Here is a 19,782-nt window from a genome sequence, read left to right on the forward strand (position 1 = left end):
GTAAAAAGTTTTTTTTTAATTAAAATATTATAAAATATTTATTTACTCTAATTAATTTTTTTAAGGATTATTTTGAAAAAAATAATATAAATAAAAAAATAGTGTTAAAAAAACATTTGATATTTTTAAAAGTAGTATAGCATAAAAATTGATTCAAAATATATACTTTGTTTTAAAAATTATTATTTTTTTAATATTAAGTATATTTTTAAATTTGGCAGATATGTGTATATATGTTTTATGTTTAAAAATTTAACTAATATTAATAAAATAAAGAAAGTTAAGTAAAAATTTATATCTATTTCTATATAAAAGATTAAATGATAAATATATATATTAATAAATATAAAATTTAAAAGAGATTGAGGATAATCAATTAATATTATTAAAAGATATACATTAGTTAAAATTATATTTTCTGTTGATCAACAGAATGTTATATAGATTATAAGATATAATATTAATTTTTATCACTACCTAATCTCTATCTATATCATTTATAGAAGGCTTTTTAACTTATATTTCATTAAATACGTCAAAAAGAATATATCTATGTGAAATGTTGTAAGAAGTATTATTGAAGAAAAGAGCGTTATTTTATATATTATTTGTTTGTTAAAAACTATTCACCTTATTGCTGATACTTTTTTACATTACTTTTTATCAAATATTTAAATATTTTGTTTGTCCTAAAATATCTTACTTTAAAATTTGACTAAAAAAACGCGTAAAAAAATTAAAATATTATGAAAATATTTTATTTTTGAATTTTAAACTATATTTCGTATAACTATAATTTTAGAAGTGCCTTATATTCCCTGTTTTGATATTTTTCTATCAAACAATCCAACTCTTTTTTTTTCTCCTTAGAATTACAAGATCAATTGAAAAAAAAAGAAAATTGGTGGAATAGATAAAAAGAAGACGAAAATTGAAAATAAAAAAAAATTAGCAAAAAAAAAAGAAGATATTTTTGAAATATTTATTAAAACTAATGATAATAATATAAATATTTAACGAAAAAAAAAATATTATTAATTTCTAAAATTCTTTGAATAATAAGAAAATAAAATTAAAAAATTTATAAATATGGTGGAGAAAGAAGAAACTCAAGGTGGTGAACAAGATGATGTATCATTTTTAAGAACTGTAAGTTAAAATAAATACATAGTACAATATGGTTATTATAAAAAAAATAATTTAAAAAATTATAAAAGTTAATTATAGCAAGAGTTAAATTTTTTTCTATAAAATAAATGAAAATATTTCTTTTCATCAATGTATTATGATTGTAATGAGGTAATGTTAGATATAATGATTTAATGATAAAATTCTATTAAAAGAATAAAATTTTATAAATATATTTATATTATCATTAGAAATGAAAAGTGTAGTGGAATATGATGATAGATTTTAAAGGACTCTTGAATAAAAATTATTAAAAGTTAAGTCTTTTTAATGTGTCTTCTTTTCTTTAAAATATATTTATTAGAGATATATTTTTTTTTATATACTTTTGATATTGTATATTTATCTTTATACATCAACTAAAAGTGATATTACAAATTGAGTAAAATTTTCTTAACTAAATTAAAAATAATACTTTATAAATGTGAACTTTACTAATAGTATAATTTTTTTTTCTTCTCTTTTCTTTTAAATTATACTAATATTTTATAAATTATTAATTTGTAGAAAAAAAAATATTTATAATATATTATATTAATAAAAATATATCTTATTTTAATTAATAAGAAATAATATGTTATTTACATATAAAAATCATCCTGATTTTGTTGATGAAATTGAAATTTTTTCTCATGAAAATGAATATTTATCTAAGGTATTTCATTTTATTAAAAATTAAAAAAATATATATATATTTTATTTATTTAAATTTTTAACTTTTTTTTTTATTTAAATTATTATTATTTAAATTTATAGGGTGATATTGTTGCATTAACTTGTGTTTCATCAAATACCAAAGATGGTGCTATGGGTAGTGAAAGAGTATGCCTATCAACAGAAGGTTTTGCCAATAGAATGTGTGTTTTGGAGAATGTTTCTGATAAAGATGTACCACCAGATATATCACAATGTATGTTATATATTGATAATGCATTAAGTGTACGTGCATTACAAGAAATGATGTCAGCTGAGAATGATGTTAAAGGTACCAGTGGTTCTGGTGGTCATAAAACATTATTATATGGTCATGCTGTACAATTAAAACATGTTCAATCAGAGATGTACCTTGCATGTATTAATTCATGTTCATCTAGTGATAAATTATCATTTGATGTTGGTGTTCAAGAGAGTAATGAAGGTGAAACTTCATGGTGGACTATTCATCCAGCCTCAAAACAAAGAAGTGAAGGTGAAAAAGTTAGAGTTGGTGATGATGTTATTCTTGTTAGTGTTGCAACTGAAAGATATCTTCATATGGCTTTAGGAAAAAATGATCAATATATTGTTATAGCTTCATTTCATCAAACATTATGGAATATTGCTTCAGTTTCTTCTGGTAGTATCAGAAATAGAAATATGGGTGTTCTTTTTGGAAATGATGTTTTACGCCTTTTTCATGGTAATGATGAATGTTTAACAATTCCAGAAAATTGGAGTGAAAATCAAATTCATAATGTTGTTATATATGAAGGTGGAAATGCTGTATCACAGGCAAGATCATTATGGAGAGTTGAATTAATACGTATGAAATGGCATGGTGCAATGATTGGTTATGATCAAACATTTAGAATAAGGCATATAACAACTGGAAGATATTTAGGTGTATGTGATAATGCAGTAATATTATTACAAAAAGAAAAAGCAGATTTTGAGACAACTGCATTTATTATGTGCCCAAATAAAGATCCAAAAAAAACTATGCTTGAGGAAAAAGAAGAAGAAGGTATGGGTGTTGCTACAATAAGATATGGTGAAACTGATACATTTATACAACATCATAAAACTCAATTATGGTTATCATATCAAACAACAGAAGTAACAAAAAAAGGTTTAGGTAAAGTTGAAGAAAAAAAAGCTGTAGCATTAAAAGATGGTCATATGGATGATTGTTATACATTTTTTATGGCACTTGAAGAAGAAAGTAAATCAGCACGTGTTATTAGAAAATGTTCCTCTGTTTTGAATCGTTTTTTAAAAGGTGTTGAAGCATTACAAAATGAAGGTAATCAAGCACAAGAATGGAAACGTGTAAATTTAAATAGTGTACTTAAATTAATGGAAGATCTTATTGAATATTTTGCTCAACCAACAGAAGAACATACATTTGAAGAAAGACAAGTACGTTTTCGTGCATTACGTTCTAGACAAGATCTTTTTCAAGAAGAAGGTGTACTTAATATGATTCTTGATACAATTGATAAATTTTCACAAATGGAAGCATTACCAGATTTTAATGGTTTAATTGGAGATAGAAATCAAGCTATATGGGAAGAAATATCAACATATCTTTATTTACTTGTAGCTGCAATGATTAAAGGAAATCATAGTAATTGTGCACAATTTGCTGCTGCACAAAGATTAGATTGGTTATTTGGTAGATTATCTAATCCTCAATCAGCTGAAGGTATATTAGATGTCTTATATTGTGTCTTAACTGAATCACCAGAAGCATTAAATATGATTAATGAAGGACATATTAAAAGTGTTATTTCATTATTAGAAAAAGTTGGTAGAGATCCAAAAGTTTTAGATGTATTATCATCATTATGTGAAGGTAATGGTATGGCTGTTAGAAGTTCACAAAATACTATAGCTGATCATTTATTACCAGGAAAAGATTTATTATTACAAAGTGTTATGAGAGATCATGTATCAAGTGTAATGCCAAATATTTTAGTTGGTGTTGTAGAGGGAAGTAGTTTATATCGTAAATGGTATTTTGAAACAGAAGTTGAACATATTGAAGGAACAACAAAAAGTCAACCACTTCTTAGAATTGGTTGGGCTAATACTTTAGGTTTTAAACCATATCCTGGTTCTGGTAATGGTTGGGGATGTAATGGTTGTGGTGATGATTTTTTTTCATATGGTTATGATGGAAAATATATGTGGTTTAGTGGTAAAGCTAGAAGTTGTGGTAATAGAGTATTTACTAAAGGTGATGTTATTGGTTGTTCATTAAATTTAACAATACCAGAAATAAGATTTTATCTTAATGGTATTTTAGTTCAAACAGTTTTTAGAAATTTTAATTTTGATGGTTTTTTCTTTCCTGTAATGTCATTATCTTCTAAAGTTTCTTGTCGTTTTCTTTTTGGTGGTGATCATGGTAAATTAAAATATGGACCACCAGATGGTTTTTCACCAATTTTTGAAGCAGTAGATAAAAAATTAGAAATAGCTGAAGTATTATCTTTTGGTGATTTAACTAAAAATATATATTCTGGTACATCAAATATTCTTAATAATATTGAACCATTTGTTCCAGAACCTGTTGATATAAGTAAAATAACATTATCTTCATTTGCTGTACAACATCATACACAATTTGCTCAAAATCTTCATGAATTATGGGCTATGAAAAAAATATCACTTGGTTGGACATATTCACCAACACGTTCAGAAACATTAAAAACTCATCCATGTTTAATATCTTTTGATCAATTACCATCAACTGAAAAAGAATATAATTTAAAATTATCTATTGATACAATGAGAACAATTGAAGCATTAGGTTATCATATGGTTCTTGATAAACCACCAACACGTATGCGTCCAATAAGACTTCCAAATAATTTTTTAATGTCAAATGGATATAAACCACAACCATTAGATACACATGAAATAGTATTATCAGAAAATATTGAAACTACATTAGTAGAAGCATTGGCAAAAAATATTCATAATGTATGGGCTAAAGAAAAAATTAAAAGAGGTTATACATTTGGTGTACATGAAGTTGTAACAACAACACAAAAAAGATCACCACATTTAGTACCATATGAAAATGTTGATTCACGTATTAAAGAAGCTAATAGAGAAACAGCAAGAGAAACAATAAAAGTACTTCAATTATTTGGAATATTTTTAGAATCACCTGCTATAGAACATGATGAACAGGCTGAGAAAGAATTTACTGCTAAAAAAGCTTCTAGTATAACATATAGAGCAGAAACTTCTTATGCAGTTACAAGTGGTAAATGGTATTTTGAATTTGAAGTTTTGACAAATGGTTTTATGAGAGTTGGATGGGCTGATATTTCTTGTCATCCTGATACAAAAATTGGTACTGATGATAAATCATATGCTTTTGATGGATATTTAGGTAAAAAATGGCATCAAGGTCCTGAATCTTATGGTAAAGAATGGAAAATTGGTGATATTGTTGGATGTTTCTTGGATTTAAATGATAGAACAATATCATTTTCTTTAAATGGTGAACTTTTATTAGATCCATCTGGTTCTGAAATGGCTTTTGATAATATTATTAATAGTGAAGGTTTTGTTCCATGTATGACATTAAGTGCAGGACAAAAAGCTAAACTTAATTTTGGACAAGATTCAAATTCATTAAAATTTTTTACAACATGTGGTTTACAAGAAGGATATGAACCTTTTTGTGTTAATATGTATAGGCAAATGCCAATGTGGTATGGAAAAAATTTACCAATGTTTAGAGAAATTAGTCATGTTGATAGTTCATTAGAAATGTCTAGAATATTACCTACATCAAATACTCCACCATGTTTAAAATTAACATTAAAAGCTAGTACTACTGATGGTACTAGTTCTGATAAGGCAAATCAAATGGAATTTATAAGATTAAGTCTTCCTGTTAAAGTTAGTTCATCATTAATATATAATGATGAAAAAGAAAGAACAATTGAAGCTATGAAAGAATATCAATATAGTCATATGAGTGAACGTGATACTGATAGTGAAAAAGATGCTAAAAAGAAAAAAAAAGGTTTGCTATCAGCATTTGGAAGAAAATCAAGACGTGAATCAGCAGAAGATGATACACATGGAGGAAAACTTACAATTCATAGTTCTATAGGTGAATTTGATATGTCAGAGGGGGCTGCTGCTCAGTAAGTTAATTTTAATACTAATATTATTCTTAAAAGTTTTAATACCTATTTGTTAATTTGTTGTTTTGAAACCTTTGTATTCAAATATTTACTACCATTAATATTTAATTTTTAAAACTAACCCAATGTTTTTTGTCTAATCATTTTAGCAAACAACGTGAACGTCTCAAGATTCTTCTTGAGTTTGGATGTAATTCATATAACAGTACTGTTTTAACTTATCTTACAAATGGAATAAGTGATACAGAAAAAAAAAGTTTCTGGAAAGATTTTTTGAGGTTATGTTTCTGTCTAGGTTAAATATTTTCTCAATGGGCTTTATCTTATAATATTTTTGTTATGTCTTTTTTTTTTTAATTTTAGTTTGTAGAAATAATGTCTTATCAAAATAATATTGTTTTGTTTAAAAATTAATGTGTAAAATTTGTTTTTAACATTTATTTAATTTTTTTTTTTGTAATGTAAATATTTTCCATGTTCATTCCCTAAGTATTTACTTTATATTTGTTTAATTATAATTTTTTTAATTTTTAGCACACGAAGTGAATGTGGAGATAGTCATTCAGATTCACAACATGATAAAGTTTCTACAAAATCAAAAGAAAAAAAACCTGGTATATTTAAAAGAATACGTGATGCTAGTCATACAAGACAAAAAGAAAAAATTTCTGTTCCTGAAACAAAAAAATATAGAACAACAGAAATTTTACCATCACATGTTGTTCCACCAGTAAAACGTGGAAGTAATGTTTTTATAGATAGTCATCAAGGAAGTATAGATGTTTTAGCAGATATGCCAGTATCTGGACCAGGAAGAAAATCATTTAAAAGAAAAGGATCAAAAAGTGCTACACATACCAAGACATTACAAACAAGAGGTAGTGTTATATCAACAACATTAGGTTTTGAAGATCCAAATTTAAATGGTGATAAAGATAGTGATGCTTCAGCAATGCAAATACTTGGTGAAGGTATAAATGATTATTATTTTGGTTTAAGAATTTTTCCTGGACAAGATCCATCATCTGTATTTGTTGGTTGGGTAACACCACAATATCATTCATATGTTTCATCATTTAAAAATAGTCAAGCAGTAAGATCATGTAAATTTTCTGAACTTGAATATGGTGCTGGTGGATTATCAATGCCTTTAGAATCTATTGAATTTAGAAATTGTTATTTACTTAATGCTGGTGAATTACTTACATGTGTTAATGATACAACAAATACAAAAGTTACTGGTGTTTTAATTGGTTGTGTTATTGATACATCAGCTGGAGAATTAAGTTTTTACGTGGAAGGACAAGATACAGGAAGAAAATTTAGATTAGAAGCTGGTTTAATGTTATATCCAGCTGCTTTTGTTATACCAACATCTAGTGAAGTTTGTCAATTTGAGTTAGGAAGAGTTAAATATACCTGGCCATTAAGTGCAGCATTATTTAAATCATCAGCTAAAAGTTTAATACCATATTGTCCACCTAGATTAGGAGTTCAAGTATTAACACCATATCATTGGGCTCGTGTACCAAATGAATGTTTAAGAACAACAGCATTAAAATTATCTGATATACGTGGATGGTCAGTTTTATGTAATGATCCAGTACGTGTTATGTTAATTCATATTCCTGAAAAAAATAAATCATATGATATATTAGAATTAATTGAAATGCCTGAATTATTAACATTTCATAGGCAAACATTAAATTTATATTGTAAATTAGCTAGTCATGGAAATCAAAAAGTTTCACATATTTTATGTCAACATGTAGATGAAGATCAAATAATGTATGCAATAAAAAATCATTATCTTTCAGGATCAATGCGTCAAGGTTTTCATGATTTTTTAATTGCATGTCATTTAAGATCACATACTGATGCTATATTAAGTACTTCACATGAATATGTTTTACCATTAGTACCTGAATTAATGTATAAAGATGTCTTTAGTGATGATTCAGATTGTCGTTATCCACATATATTAGGGCAATCATTATGTATAAGACCAATAGTTAAAAGTGATATACCAATTAAATGTTTTACAAAAGATTCTCAAGTAAAATTATTACCACCATCATTTAATTTTAATTCATTAAAAAATTATGTTATGTCAGCATTTGGTGAAGCAATGCATCATGCAGTAATGAATTGTCGTGATTTAATTGGTGGTAATAATTTAGATCATTTTGAACCATTATTTAAATTATTTGATCATCTTTTAATTATGGGATTATTTAATGATGATGAATTAATAGAAATATTAAAAATTCTTCATCCAGCTGCATTTGATGAAAATTATAAACCTGGAACAAAATTAAAAGGAATTTTAGATATTGATATAGCTGAAGGTGTAAAATTACAAGTTGTTAATATTTTAGATCATTTATGTGATATACAATTAAGAAATAGAATAGAAAGTTTAATAGCATTTTCAGAAGGTTTTGTTGGTGAATTACAACAAGATCAATGTACTAGATATATGGATATTAAACAAACAGATATGCCACCAGCTGAAGCTGCAAGAAAAACTAAAGAATTTAGATGTCCACCAAATGAACAAATGTATAGATTATTAGGATGTAAAAAGAAAGAAGATAAAGAAGGTATGATGTTAGATGATGATGTTGAGTATGATCAATGTCCAATGGCTGAATCATTACAAGATCAATTACGTGATTTTTGTAGTTTATTAGTATCAAAATGTGGTTGTAATGATGTTGAGGAGGATGTTAGTAAAATTGAAGAAATAATTGATATGGATGAAGAAACATCATGGGTTGATTCATTAGCACATCTTGTTGTTTCTGTACCACCAAGTGCTATTGATGATGAAGAAATTGTAGCAAAACAAGGAAGTAAAAATTTTAGAAATATGATTGTACAATTATTAAAACAATGGGCAACTGATAATATTATAGAATCTAATGAATTAATAAGAAGAATGTTTGCCTTACTTCTTCGTCAATATAATGGAATTAGAGAATTAATGGATGCTATGAATAAAACATATGTTTTTCATGATAGAAATGTTGAAGATGTACAAAATTTTGTTTCATTTTTAATGCAAATAAGAGAATTATTAACTGTTCAATTTGAAATTACAGAAGAAGTAATTTTAAAAAGAGCATTATGGCAATTAATGAATAATAGAATATTTTTTCAACATCCAGATTTAATGAGATTATTAAAAGTTCATGAAAATGTTATGACAATAATGATGAATGTATTAACTGCTCAACAAAATACAGTTGAAATTGAAAAAGATCCTGATGATCCAAATTCAGGAGGTCCTATAAAAGATGCTAGTGAAATGGTTGTAGCATGTTCAAGATTTTTATGTTATTTTTGTAGAACTAGTAGACAAAATCAAAAAGCTATGTTTGAACATTTATCTTTTCTTCTTGATAATGCTACTATGTTATTAGCAAGACCAAGTTTAAGAGGTTCTGTTCCATTAGATGTTGCATATTCAAGTTTTATGGATAATAATGAATTAGCATTAGCATTAAAAGAAGAAGAATTAGATAAAGTTACTGTATATTTAAGTAGATGTGGTTTACAACCTAATTCAGAATTAATTACTAAAGAATATCCTGATATTGGTTGGGATCCATTAGAAGGTGAAAGATATATTGACTTTTTAAGATTTTGTGTTTGGATTAATGGTGAAAATGTTGAAGAAAATGCTAATCTTGTAATAAGATTATTAATTAGAAGACCAGAATGTTTAGGTGTTGCATTAAAAGGTGAAGGTCAAGGATTATTTTCTGCCTTCCAAGAAGCAATAGCATTAAGTGAAGATATTAATGAATTAGAAAATGGTATATCAGTTGAATATTTAAGATCACCAATTTTTAAAGAACATCCTCATTATCCATCAAAAGAAACTGAAGGTGATGATTATGTTGATCTTGGAGCAAGTATACTTGATTTTTATTCTAGTTTAGTTGATTTATTAGCAAAATGTGCTCCAGATCCAATGACATTACAAGAAGGAAAAGGTGATTCAGTACGTGCTCGTGCTATTTTACGTTCCTTAATATCATTAGATGATCTTGGAAAAATTTTAGCATTACGTTTTAAAATACCAAATCTTCGTTCTGTATTAGATGGTACGTTTATTTCTAAAGTAATTCTTCCCCAAAATAATTCCCTTACTAATATTGCAAGCATTGCTGATAATTTAACAAAACAAAATTTAATGTTAATTTGTAATAATAATAATAATAATAATAATAGTATGCATGATGATTTAATGAGAAATGCAAAATCATTAAATGTTATATATGAAAAAGATGAAGATTCTGGGCAATCTAGTTATGATACTGCTTCTGAATCTATGCCATGTTCACCAATTAGAAAAGCTAAAAATAAAGCTAGAAAATTAAAAAAAAGAAAAATAGTAATGTTAAGAGAATTTGATATTGATGAAAATTTAGATTTTATTAAGATGGCTAAAAATAGAAGAAGAAGAAATACAATTGAATGTTATATTAGTATGTCTTCTAATATTATGTTGTAATATTATTATTTTCCAATAATTTTGTATACCATTATTTGTTATTTGTTATTTATTATTTTATGTCTTAAATATTTATTAATTTAATATAATTTTAGATAATGCTGGTCCACAACCAGGACTTATGCCATCACATAAGGCATCTGTATTATTATTCTTAGATCGTGTATATGGAATAGATTCACAAGAAATGTTATTTTCATTTATGGAACAATCATTCCTTCCTGATCTTCGTGCAGCAACAATGATGGATTCACCAAAAGCAACAGAATCAGATACAGCATTAGCATTAAATAGATATCTTTGTAATTGTGTTTTACCACTACTAACAAATCATTCACATTTTTTTGCTGATGCTGAACATCATTCAGCTCTTCTTGATGCAACACTTCATACAGTTTATAGAATGAATAGATTACAAAGTTTAACTAAAAATCAACGTGATGCTGTAAGTGATTTCTTAGTTGCTATTACAAGAGAATTACCACCAGCTATGATGATAAAATTATTAAGAAAAGTTATTATTGATATACAAGAAATGAAAGATAATGTTTTAGTACCATTACGTATTATGACACTTCATTATGAAAGATGTAATAAATATTATGGTTCTGGTAATCAATATGGTGTGGCAAATGAAACTGAAAAAAGATTATCAATGTTATTATTTTATGCTATATTTGATTCATTAGGTTCAAAACCATATGATCCAGAATTATTTGGTAAAGCATTACCATGTTTAACAGCTATTGGATCAGCTATCTCACCAGATTATTCATTAACAAGTGGTAGTGAAGATACTGAATTAGCTAAAGTTAAAGAAGATGAAGGATCATGGTCACCAAAACCTATACCTATTGATAATATTGTATTAAAAAATGAATTAAATGATATGATAAATAAATTTGCTGAACATTTTCATGATTCATGGAGTGCTAGAAAATTAGAAAAAGGATGGAAATTTGCAGATTTATATTCAAGAGTTGAAAAAACTCATCCAAGATTAAAACCATTTAAATTATTAAAAGATAATGAAAAAAATTTTTATAAAGATAGATGTGGTGAATGTGTTAAATCATTATTAGCATGGGGTTATGTTATAGAAGTATATGATTTTGATGCTGCTGAAAAATCAGCCCAAAATCATGTATCTTCTGGTACATGTATACAAGATTTTAATCCAAAACCAGTTGATTTAAGTAATATGAATTTAGAAAAAGATATGATGTCAGCTGCTGAAAAAATTGCTGAAAATAGTCATAATATATGGTGTAAAAAAATTTTTAATGAAATTTCAGGAAAACCTAGTAGTTTACCACCAGCATTAGTACCATGGGATTTATTAACAGATTTTGAGAGAAGAAAAAATAGATTTCATGCTGCTGAAATATTAAAATTTTTACAATATCATGGATATAGAGTTAATATGAGTAGATCTAATACTCCAGCAAAAGAAAGAACAAAAATTGAGGGTGAAAGAGGTAATGTAGAGAAAAGATTTGCTTACAATTTATTAGAAAAATTAATTCAATATTTGGAACAGGCAAGTTATAAAATGAAATCAGTTAAACCATCTCAAGAATTAACAAGAAGAAATTCATTTAAAAAAGAGGGACAAGATGTTAAATTTTTTGAAAAAGTTGTTTTACCAATGATGCATGCATATTTTAATGCTCATAAAAATTATTTCTTAGAATCTAGTATAATGGTACAAACAGGTACTGCAAGTAATAAAGAAAAAGAAATGGTTGCATCATTATTTTGTAGATTAGCTGCATTATTAAGAATTAAAAATCATGCATTTGGTTCTGTTGCTAAAATTACTGTTAAATGTTTACAAGGTCTTACTCAAGCACTTGATTTAAGAACATTAGTTAAAATAAATTCAGATATAATTAGAACAGGATTATATACATTTTTTAATAATTGTGCTGATGATCTTTTAGCTGCTGTTAATGAATTAAAAAATGGTGGACAATATAGTTTATTAAGAGGACAAAATTTAAAAAGTTGGATATCTTTAGAATTTGCCAATCAAATGATAATTCCTTGTTTAACAACAATGTTTCATCATTTATCAAGACATCATTTTGGTGCTGATATATTACTTGATGATATACAAGCAGCTTGTTATAAAATTCTTGATAGTTTATATATGGTTACTGAAATACAATCATCATATGAAACAAGAGCAACAATATTACATGAAGTTGAAAAACATAGACCATCTTTAGGACAATGTTTATCAGCATTTGCCTCAACATTTCCTATTGCATTTTTAGAACCAGAATTTAATCAAAATAATAAATATTCAGTATTAGCTAAATCTGCTGATCAATCAGTTCAAGTACAAGAAATGTTACAAAATTTATCATCACATATTCCAACATTAGAAAATTTAATGATACGTATTGAACAAACAGCACAAAATTCTATACCATATAATGAAGCATCAAATGTTTATGATGTTGATTTACCATTAGCATGTGCTTATCTAACATTTTGGTGGAATATGGGTGATGATGGACCTAATACTTCACAAAATTTATTACCAATTACAAGAGCTAATAGTGAATATATGAATAGAATATTTTGTTCACTTTTAGCTATGATAAAAGATCATATTGGTTGTGAAAATGCTCAATGGTTATGTAGAGTAACATATTTTGCTGTACCAATTATTCAACATGTAACATGTGATCCAGTTAAAGAATATCTTTTACCAATAGCTGAAAAATTATGTACAGCAGCTGAATTATCATATAAAGAGGAAGAAAGAATGAGAACACATCCTGATGATGCTGATGAAGGAACAGTTGCTGAAGATAATGCTAAATTAGTTAGGGATGTTTATGCATTCTTTCCAATACTTATGAAATATACTGATCTTCATCGTGCTAAATGGTTAAAAAATCCAAGTTGGGAAAGTGATAGAATATATGAAAATGTTGCTGTTATTTTTAAAATTTGGTCATTTAGTCAAGTTTTTAAAAGAGAAGAATTAAATTATATGGCACAATTTGAGGAAGATCAAATGAATACTGGTGGTGAAATGAAAACAGGTAAAGCTGCTATAGCAGAAAGAAAGAAAAAAAGAAGAGAAGGATTTGTTACAAAAGATAAACATGCTAATAGTATAGTTATTGCATGTTTAAAAAGACTTCTTCCTGTTGGATTAAATGTTTTTGGTGGACGTGAACTTGATATTGTACAACAAAGTAAAGAAAAATTTTTAAATAAAGAAAATGAAGAAAAAATTAGAGAATTTATTAGAGGTTTAAGTGAAATACCTGTTAAGACTGATCCAACTGATAAAAATGCTTGGCAATTATCATTATATACAAAGATAGGTAAAAGTCAAATGCGTGGAAAAGATTTGATGAATCAAGATGCTGTTGTTGAAAAAATTGCTAATATGGGACAAGTTGTCGCTATTCTCCATACTGTAAGTTTTATCAATAAAAATTTTTTTTTTAAATTTTACTATAAAATTAATTATGTTTTATAAAATTATTTTAAAAAATTAAAAAAAAAAAAGTTACGTTTAGATTATAATATATTAGAATATTTCTATAAATTAAAATTATTTTGTTGCCATTATTTTTGGTAAAAGTATACATTTTATTTGTTTATTAATTATGTCATTTTATATGTTTTTATTGTTTAGAATACACGTTTAATTGAAAAACGAAAACGTCGTTTTTTCCGTGTAAGTTATTAACATTGTCCATTAATTTACCATCGTTCCATTTGTAAATGATAACTAACAATTACATTTTAATAATATTTTACCCATAATAAGATAATTATTATAAGGAATATAGTTATAAATTACTAAATAACGTTTCAGAGTGACCATCCATCTGCAGCACATCATAGTTCATGGAAAAAGATGTTGTCCAGCCAAAGAAAACGTGCCGTTGTGGCTTGTTTCCGCATGGTACCGTTATATGGCATTCCAAGGTATATATACATAATATAAATATTTACACCTGAATGTTCTTAAAAAAATTTTAACTTATACTTGCTTTTTAATATAATATTATTTTAACAAAAAAAATAATTTTTTTTTTTTTTCATGTCTAAAATATGTATATATATATATATATATTTTTTTTTTGTATGCAAACATTTAATTTTCATATTCCTTTTGACATCATATTACATATAATGTAATTTTTTTTTACTTTTTAAAAATAATTAATAAAAAAAAAAATTTTTTTTTAATTTTAAATACTATAATTTTAACCCTTTAAAAATCCCTTACCCTTCTAGGCTACAAGTAGGCAGGAGAAAGAAGACAAATGGAAAAAAGTCTTAACACTTCAAAGAAAAAGAATGGCTATTTCTCTCATTACTGCCAGTCACCTTTATAAAGTTGATAAGTAAGGCTGAATAATAATTATGTTTTTTTTTTTGTTTTGTCAATACATCTATCCCTTTTTTTTTGCATGTAATTTTGTTTATGATTATTTTATGTTTTTATTTATTATATTTTTTTCTTTTATAATTATTAATTTATTTTTTCATTATTTAAGACATCGTGGTATCAATTTCTTTTTACCTGCATTCTCAAAACTTTGGTTGGAGGAAGAAGATATTGGACAAGACAAGTTAGTACAAGATTTATGTGCTGATTGTGAAGAAGTAGAGTCATCAGCTGTAGCCAGATTATTTGATGATGATGGTGTTTTAATTGGTGATGAAAATTCTGAAATTATAACTAATATTGCTCCAGATCCATTATCACAATTAATTCAATGTTTCCAAAGAGCAGCAACTACAGAGGAATCACAGGCATTAATTATAGCTTCTGATGATTTATATGTAAACTTTGCTCAAGTAATGGCTAAGTCAGTTCATATAGAGGAAGAAGATGATGATGGAGGTGATGATGATGGTGAAGTTGATCAAGCACAAAAAGAAGAAATGGCTCAAACATTAAGAGCTGAACAAGCTGTTTTAGCTGATAGAGGTGCTGCTATAATGTGTTTAATGTATATTAGTGCATCAAATGGAGAACCAAGTGAAATGGTTGCAAAAACTCTTAAATTAGGTATACATTTATTATCTGGTGGTAATACAGTAATCCAGAAAATGTTAATTGATTATTTACAATTAAAAAAAGATGTTCGATTTTTTACCTCCATTGCTGGACTTATGAATAATTGTTCAGTATTAAATCTTGAGATGTTTGAAAGACAAATAAAAGCTGAAGGTTTAGGTATGGGTGCAGAATTGGCTGCTGGAGAAAATCAAAATTTGAATGATGCAGAATTTACATGTGATTTATTTAGATTCCTTCAATTAACATGTGAAGGGCATAATTTAGATTTTCAAAATTATCTTCGTACACAACCAGGACATACAACTAGTGTTAACTTAATAAATTGTATTGTTGATTATTTATTAAGACTTCAAGAAAGTGTTATGGATTTCTATTGGCATTACTCATCAAAAGAAATGATTGATGAAGGTGGGAAAGAATATTTCTTACGTGCTATACAAGTTTGTAGTCAGGTATTTAATACATTAACAGAATCAATTCAAGGACCATGTGTTGGTAATCAAATGACATTAGCTAATTCAAGATTATGGGATGCAATTAATGGTTTCTTTTTCTTATTTGCTCATATGATGGAAAAACTTTATAAAAATAGTACACAATTAGAACTTTTGAGAGAATTTTTAAATTTACAAAAAGATATGATTGTTTTAATGTTATCTATGCTTGAAGGAAATGTTTTAAATGGAGCAATTGGTAAACAGATGGTTGATGCATTAGTTGAATCACAACAATGTGTAGAAATGATATTAAAATTTTCAGATATGTTTTTAAAATTAAAAGATTTAACAACATCACAAGCTTTTCAAGATTTTGATACTAATAAAGATGGTTGGATATCACCAAAAGAATTCCAAAAAGCTATGGAAAGTCAAAAGATGTATTCAGTTGAAGAAATTACATATTTAATGATGTGTACTGATGTTAATAATGATGGTAAAGTTGATTATATGGAATTTACTGAAAGATTCCATAATCCAGCCAGAGATATTGGTTTTAATTTAGCTGTTTTATTAACTAATCTTAAAGAACATATAACATCAGATCCTAGATTAGAAAAAATTATTGAAAAAGCTAGTACTTTATTAGAATATTTTGATCCATTTTTAGGTAGAATTGAAATTATGGGATCAAGTAAACGTGTAGAAAAGATATATTTTGAGATTCAAGAATCATGGTTAGAACAATGGAGTAAACAACAAATTAGAGATTCTAAAAATGCTTTTCTTTTTAATGTTCTTCAAGATGATGGTGGTGATCAGGGAAAATTAGAAGCATTTATTAACTTTTGTGAAGATACTATCTTTGAAATGCAACATGCAGCTGAAATATCTTCTGGTGATGGTTCTGATAGTAAAATGGAAAGAGCTTTAAAACAAAGAGATTACTTTTTGAGGCAAACAACAGCTGGAACAGAGTTAACTAAAACAATGAAGGCTGGTTATTCAATGGGTGTAAATGCAGCTGCTGCTTTAAAACCAGAAAATTTACAAAAAAGTTTTCATCATGTTTCAGGAAAAGTTCATTCTATGACATGGTTCCAATTAATATTTTCTATTTTACAATTTTGTTTCTTTTTTATTAAAGAAGGAATTTTAATTGGTTTTACAATTATAACAACATTATTTAGATTTTTATATTATATGACATTATCAGGTAAAGAAGATGAAATACAAAAATCAAATGATATTAAACAAGAAAGAAGAACACATATACCAAAACAAAATCCATTTACAAAAGATTTACCAGATTTTAAAAATGAATTACATCATGAATATGATGCATTTGGTATACATATACCTCATGAAGATCATTTTGATACAAATAAAAATATTTCTGATGGTACACCACCTCCTGATCCTGCACCATCAGTACATATACCTACAGATGAAATATTAAATGTTCCAGAAAATAAATCTACACCATCACCATCAACACATTATTTTCAACCACCATCACCTGGTAATATAAATGAAACACAAAGTAATATAAGTTCTATAAATTATCTTCCACCAGTAACACAACCTGATCAAGGACCTATAATATCAAATTATGAACCAAAAATTGCTGAAATAGCTGCTGCTAGAAGTAGAGGTTCAATATTAAATATGTTAGCAAGAAATTTTAAAACAATTGAAAAAATGACATTATATCTTGCATTTTTTATAAATGTTATTTTATTATTTCATAGAGTTGATATATCAACACAAAGTGAAGAAACAATTGAAGAAACTGAAATATTAGAACCAACAGATGATGATGATAATGAAAATACAAATGAATTTATTTATATAACAGGAGTTTCTGTACCATATATAAGTTATGAAATTACTGGTTGGGTATTAAGTCAAATTTTATATTGGTTATCAGTATTTCATGCATTTTGTTCTTTTGCACTTTTAATATCATTTTATCAATTAAAAATACCACTTATTACATTTAAAAGAGAAAAAGAAGTTGCTAGAAAATTAATGTTTGATGGTTGTTGGATAACAGAAGATAGTACTGAAGAACAAGGATTAATGGATACAATAACATGGTATTTAGATAGAATAGTTATTGTATCAAAATCATTTCCAATGAAATATTGGGATAAATTTGTTAGAAGAAAAACAAAAGCTAAATATAAAGATCAAGTTGATGAAGAAACATTAAATAAATTATTAGGTGAAGAACGTGCTCCTGGTGATACATCATTTGATTATCGATATAATTGTTGGTTATGGTTTGGTGTTATTTTAACAAATGCCCAATTTTTATATAGAGTTGGATATTTAATATGTTCAACATGTGGTGTTGTCATTTCACCATTCTTTTATGCTTTTCATCTTATTGATGTAGTATTATCATTCCCTATGTTAAAAGCTATTCTTCAATCTGTAACACATAATCTTCAACAACTTATTTTAACTATCATGATGACACTTGTAGTTGTATATCTTTATACAGTACTAGCATTTAACTTTTTCCGTAAATTTTATGTACAAGAAGGAGAAGAGGGAGAAGAACCAGATAGAAAATGTCATAATATGTTAACATGTTTTATTTATCATTTTTATGCTGGTGTTAGAGCTGGTGGTGGTATTGCTGATGAAATTGAAAGTCCATATGGTGATGAATTAGAATATCCTAGAATGTTATATGATATTTCATTTTTCTTCTTTGTTATTATTATTCTTCTTGCTATTATGCAAGGTTTAATTATTGATGCCTTTGGTGAACTTCGTGATCAACAAGAAGCAGCAACAGAAAAATTAGAAAGTAGTTGTTTTATTTGTGATATTGGTAAAGAAACATTTGATAGAGTCCCTAGAGGTTTTGAAATTCATACAACAAAAGAACATAATTTTGCCAATTATTTGTATGTTAAATATATTAATTTTAATTTCTTATATTTATATATTTCTTTTTTTTTTTTAGATTCTTTCTTCAACATTTGGTAAATAAAGACGAAACGGAATATACAGGTCAAGAGACTTATGTGCGTGAAAAATACGACAATCGTGATTGGGAATTTTTCCCAGTAGGAGAATGTTTTATGAAACAATACGAAGATCAATTACTGCAATCATAATATTTGTTTTTTTTTTTAAATATTTAATATTACAGTAAAAAAAAATTACAACATATATATTTGTTGTGCCTTATTTTTTTGTTAGAATTAATATTAAATAAATATTTTTATTACTATGTAAATTTTTTGGTACTTTTTAAATATAAGATAATAATTTTTTGATTATTTATTTTATGTTTACTTTTCACAATTGTACTAAATAACTAAGATTAAAGAACATTAAAAATTCTTATTCCATTTTTATAAATGTCAAAATTTTATTACTTTTTTTATTATAGAAATTCTTAAATTATTTGTATGTCTTTTTATTCTCACTTTACAAATTTTTATACATTTTTTTTATTGATAAGATTTTTTACTATTGTAAAATTTTATATAAACTATAGTATTTTGCCAGTAGAAAATTTTAACTTAATAATTTTTATATTTTATTCAAAGAAAAACATTTTATTCTAGAAAGTTTATCAATTGTCTCTTTTTCTTTGATGATCCCTAAGGAGAAATATTAAAATTTGTTTCTTCTATTTATTGTATATTTTCAAAGTAAAATATATATCACTGAAAA

The 19,782-nt window shown here is 26.0% G+C and overlaps 1 protein-coding gene across 1 annotated transcript; it reads left to right on the forward strand.

The window, feature by feature from the left end:
- Nucleotides 1-1,089: 1,089 nt before the first annotated feature.
- Nucleotides 1,090-19,217, forward strand: SRAE_1000038700 (Ryanodine receptor 1; the record flags this gene model as incomplete). Its single annotated transcript, XM_024647214.1, has 10 exons — nucleotides 1,090-1,149; nucleotides 1,945-6,059; nucleotides 6,209-6,337; nucleotides 6,594-10,555; nucleotides 10,677-14,023; nucleotides 14,246-14,287; nucleotides 14,429-14,541; nucleotides 14,862-14,963; nucleotides 15,117-19,004; nucleotides 19,064-19,217. 10 exons carry the CDS (start codon nucleotides 1,090-1,092, stop codon nucleotides 19,215-19,217), a joined length of 15,912 nt encoding a protein of 5,303 aa, XP_024501315.1.
- Nucleotides 19,218-19,782: the final 565 nt, after the last annotated feature.

This window comes from Strongyloides ratti (genome assembly GCF_001040885.1).
Source record: "Strongyloides ratti genome assembly S_ratti_ED321, chromosome : 1".
In the NCBI taxonomy this organism is placed as follows: Eukaryota; Metazoa; Nematoda; class Chromadorea; order Rhabditida; family Strongyloididae; genus Strongyloides; species Strongyloides ratti.